The 4,898-nt window shown below is 38.0% G+C and overlaps 1 protein-coding gene across 1 annotated transcript; it reads left to right on the top strand.

Annotated features, from left to right (window-relative positions):
- The first annotated feature begins 295 nt into the window (after positions 1-295).
- On the top strand, positions 296-1,628 carry LOC134223535 (CLIP domain-containing serine protease B9-like). The gene is made up of 2 exons (XM_062702741.1): positions 296-606; positions 854-1,628. The coding sequence occupies exons 1-2, from the start codon at positions 326-328 to the stop codon at positions 1,506-1,508; spliced, it is 936 nt and encodes a 311-aa protein (XP_062558725.1). The 5' UTR covers positions 296-325; the 3' UTR covers positions 1,509-1,628.
- The last annotated feature ends 3,270 nt before the right edge of the window (positions 1,629-4,898 follow it).

Below are 4,898 nucleotides of genomic sequence, written 5' to 3'. Positions count from 1 at the left end.
TAAAAAGTTCGATTTTGGAGTGAAATAATAGCCTTTCGGTACAACTTTGTTGTACGAGAAAGGCAAAAATATTGTCAGAGCGATTGTTAGCGTCTATTCAAGAGTAAATGCTCATTTATTCTCACCTGTCTACCAGCGCCTACTGCTATGCAGTAATCAGAACATGACCAAACATATGACTTGCATGCAATAGTTGAAGAGCGATTCCACTATATGGATGATACCCTTATCAAACAAGTGTTAATCCCTGCAACGTGAGAGAAATTGAATTAAGTTAATCAGTGCATTACGAGCCGTGGATCGATTAACATCATAATTAGGAAAGATGAATTTGTTTTTAATTTTGTTTGTCCAAATTGGCGTAAGTATTGTCGCATGCCGTGCCACCGACAATGTCTTCAACATGGAAGGCTGTGGACCAAACCACTATGGAGAGATCTTGTCGCGGCCTACTATTGGACGGCTGAAGGAGTTTCCTTGGATGGCCCGGTTAGGCTACCGCAACCCTGGTGAAGATTCGGTCGAGTATCTATTCCAAGGATCACTGATTCATCCGAGATACGTTCTCACCACGGTTTTCGCAGCCGGCTACCGTAGGAACACATTGTAAGATAATGCTTCATAACAAACGAATCTTGCAATTATTGTATACAATCTTGGCTTATATAATTCTACAAGGTTTTAATATAAAAAATGTATGCTTTTTAAACAGATACTGTAAAGAAATAATATTTCAAGCATTAAAATCTTTCGAATTTGAATATGCCAAATTATTATACATTTTGTGTTAGGTTCTTATGCAGAACTGTTGGGTGTTTGACTTAGATCATTGAGTTGGGTTGTTTTGTTTCAGGGATGTAGTTCGACTAGGAGATTATCACACCGAAACAGACGAGGACTGTCAGGAGGTCAACGACGATGAGCTGTGCGCTCCACCACCTCAAGACATCGCGGTCCAGCAGATCATACGAAACCCGAGTTACAACAAACCTAGACTGGCCAACGACTTGGCCCTTCTGAAACTTGTTAGCCCAGTCAACGTAACTACGGAGTTTGTGCGACCCATCTGTATCCCGACCGATAGGGACATTCCGTTGAACGAGTTCGCGGCTCTCTTCATCTCGGCTTGGTGTGGTAGTGTGAAGTCTGGCATTTCGGTGATTCCCATGCAGTATCGAATGCAGCTGATAAGCTCTTCCATCTGTGCGGAGAAACTTGCCCCACATGTGCACATCGATCTGGATCGGTCGCAATTCTGTGCTGTGGTGGATCTGGACAAGCAACAGAAGGCTAAAATAAAGGATCTGAATTTACGGGGCAGTACGGGTGCTCCGTTGCAGATGGTGGGTCCCGATGGGCGCTTCTACTTGATGGGGATGACATCGGTTGGGGTGAGAGATGCTCCCCTGGGGATGCCGTACGTGTTCGTGCATATTCCGGAGATGGTGGAGTGGCTCCAGCAAACAGTTGCGGGTGAAGTGCAGAGAGAACAGTATAAACTACGTTGATGGTGTGCAAGTTTGAGGGGGTGGGACATACAGAAAATTAACAGCAAAATAAATGTTATGTTTATTCAGCGTCTCGAATGTCGCTAGAACTGCTTGTTTTTGTCCTTTTTCACGTTTGATTAAATTAAAAAGGTGCCCTAAGATTTTTTTAATATTTTTCCTGCAAAACACGCGGACACAAAACACAATTTTTGAATTGTTGTGCGTATACATGAACGATTTTTGTATTGATTTCGAAAAAAATTTTGCTGTATTGAAGGATAAAATCTGAATCCAATTTCTATGAAATATGATATTTGAAAGGGCCCAGGTAGGAAACAAAAGTTGATAGAAATTCAAAGGTTTCATTTTAAATTTCCATTCATTGGTTCAAATTATTGGTACAATGAATTATAGAAGCAACAAACTCTGTTTACTCGAGCTAATACGAAGTCAGAAAATGCAGTACGAGCCAGTTTTGCTGTTAGCAAGATTTTGGCAATACGGATGAATTTGTTCCAGGACGGAGAACTTGTTGAGGAATGTATTTCATAGTTTGTAACATAGTTTGCGTGGAACACGGGGTAGAGTAAAAGTTATCGCAGAAGATTTGAAAGCTATGTAACGTGAAAAAGTCATCAGCTTCATATGTTAATCTCTCGCTACGGATTAAAATACCGTTGTGAAAAACGTGGCAAAGGTGGCGGTCTTCATGGTCGTTTTTGAATGACAGAAAAATTGGCAACTTTATTCCCAATGCAGGGAACAACTAACGGGGAAAACCTGAGGGCTGATAAAGCCTGCGTAAAGTAACTTTTTTTTCCTTCGAAAACTTAAGTGACCTTACGATTGATAGAGCACCAGCAATGACAGGAAAGAACAATGGCGTTGTGACAATTCTAAGCAAGGAAAAGCATTCACTTAGGTATGGCGATATGTCCCTTCCATTCCATATTCACCAAAAGAATCGATATGCGAAAGCGATCAATATTCCTCAAGTATTGACGATCGTTTTTAAGACAATCAACTTTATCAACGTTAGGGAACTCAACCCCCACCAATGATAAATAATGTTGACGGATTGGAAGCCGAATACGGAGACTTGCTGTATTATTGCGAATTTCATTCACTTAGCCTTGATATCATCCTTGATTGATTTTATCCTTTTGAAAATGACTTGAAATCTGGTACATTTCTCTCATCCTGTTGAAAACAGTTCATGAAAATCTGTTCAATATGCTGGTAAAGTATCGAAATTTCAGATTTTTAACATCCGGTAAACGGTGTGAGTAGATTACTTTAATGTTTCAAATAGATCTCTAATGCAACGACGAAAACAAAATAAACAAAAGATTGTTTTAACGCAAATTAATCGTGTTTAGTTTTTCTAGAAAATGGAAATATATATTTTTTGAAAATAATGAAAAAGTTAAGAACCAAATATTTTCTGGCCCGCCAGCAAATATGAATTCTAAAAATTGGCCCGTGGCTTGAAAAGGTTGGGCAGGCCTGCGCTAGAACAAAACTACTTTAGTTCTCAATAAAACAGGGGATGATCAAGTCTCCCCGGGGATCAAGTCTCCTCACCTTCCCCTATGTCTTACAGCATCCAGAACAAAGTGCTCACGCAAATATAACAGGCCATAAAACATTTTTCAGTAATAAAAAAAAATATTTGAAATAGGCAGATTGAACCACCGAAATAGGCAGATTGGCCGCCATTATGGTATCAGGATAAGCCAAATGATATGATTTATGACGTGATAAGTGAGAAGCTCCTTCTTCCTTTTTGATCTTCTTTCGTGCTTGATTTTAATTCTTCTTTCTTCCTTTTTCTTCCCTTTTTTACTTTTCTTCCTTCTTCCCTCTTCTTTTTTCCTTCTTCCTTCTTCCTTTTTTCTTGTTTTCCTTCTTCCTTCTTTCTTCTTTATTTTTCTTCCTCCTTTCATCCTTTCTTTCTTCTACTTTCTTTCTTCAACCTTGTTCCTTATTGCATCTTCTTTCATCCTTCTTCTTTCTTCTTTCATTCTTATTATTCCTTCTTTCTTATTATTTCTTCTTTCTTCATTCTCCCTTATTACTTCTTCCTTCATCCTTGTTTCTTCATCTTTCTTTCTACATCCTTTTTCCTTCCTCCTTCTTCTTTCATTCTTCTTCCTTCATCCTTCTTTTTTCATCCCTCGCTCTTCTTCCTTCTTTCTCATTCCTTTTTAATTCTTCCTTCCTAAAGCTTCCTTCGCACTGTTTCATTCCTCCCTCATTCGTCTTCCTTCTTTCTTCCCTTCTTCTTTCTTTCTTTTTTCTTTAATCATTTTTCCTTCTTTTAACTTCCTTCTTCTTTCCTCCTTCTTCCTACTTCCTTCTTCTCTTCTCTTGTTGCCACTTCGTTTTTCCTTCTTCCCTCTACTTTCTTCCATCATCCTTCTTCATTATCTCTCCTTTCTTAGTTCTTCCTTTTCCCCTCTTCGTTCTACGTTCTTCCTTCTTCTTCTTTTTTCCTTGCTCATTCTTTCTTCTTATTTTCTTCCTTCCTGCTTTCCTCTTCATTCTTCGTTCTTCCGTCTTCTTGCTTCTTACTTCTTCCTTTTCCTTTCTTCTTCTTCAACCCTTCTCCCTTTTTCTTTTTCCATCTTCCCTTTTCTTCTTTTCTTCTTACTTCCTCCTTCCCATATCGTATTTCACACTTCTCCATTTCTCACTCTTCTCTTTCTCACAAGTGCTCCTCACTTCTTACTTTTCACTTCTAACGTCTCACTTCCCACATCTTATTTCACACTCCTTACTTCTCACTTCTTACTTTACCCATCTCATTATTAAAATTAAAATGATTACATCATTGTTCAGTTCACAATTGCTTGAGAATTTGCAGTAACTTGAGAACAAAAGGGACTGGCAACAATGGGGAAGAAACTTATCACCCGTGAAGCTGATCGACGGGAGAAAAACAGCAGCGTCAATCACAGATTGGGAAGATAAAAATAAACAAACACCAGCTGATTTAGGAATATGAAAACATGTGCGTTTTCTGGAACAATAATGGAAAATATCATAAAAGATTTATTGTACGAAGGTTACAAATAAACAGGATTCGACAAATAAGACAAAAAAGACAAATAAGACAAATAAGACAAATAAGACAAATAAGACAAATAAGACAAATAAGACAAATAAGACAAATAAGACAAATAAGACAAATAAGACAAATAAGACAAATAAGACAAATAAGACAAATAAGACAAATAAGACAAATAAGACAAATAAGACAAATAAGACAAATAAGACAAATAAGACAAATAAGACAAATATTCGTCCGGAATTTACCCGGAAGATCCTCCAGGAAGTCTTCTGGATATTCCTTCAAGAATTCTTCCAAAAAAATTTCCGGAAATTCCTCTAGAAAGTCCACTGAAT

This window comes from Armigeres subalbatus, chromosome 1, assembly GCF_024139115.2.
Source record: "Armigeres subalbatus isolate Guangzhou_Male chromosome 1, GZ_Asu_2, whole genome shotgun sequence".
Classification (NCBI taxonomy): domain Eukaryota; kingdom Metazoa; phylum Arthropoda; class Insecta; order Diptera; family Culicidae; genus Armigeres; species Armigeres subalbatus.
Note: the sequence above shows the minus strand (reverse complement) of the source record. Positions and strands in the feature narration are given on the sequence as shown.

Excerpts from the sequence above, each read along its gene's own strand:
- LOC134223535 (XM_062702741.1), top strand. The coding sequence starts at position 326 with ATGAATTTGTTTTTAATTTTGTTTGTCCAAATTGGCGTAAGTATTGTC. Across the intron at positions 607-853 it reads GGCTACCGTAGGAACACATT|GGATGTAGTTCGACTAGGAG; the intron begins GTAAGATAATGC and ends GTTTTGTTTCAG.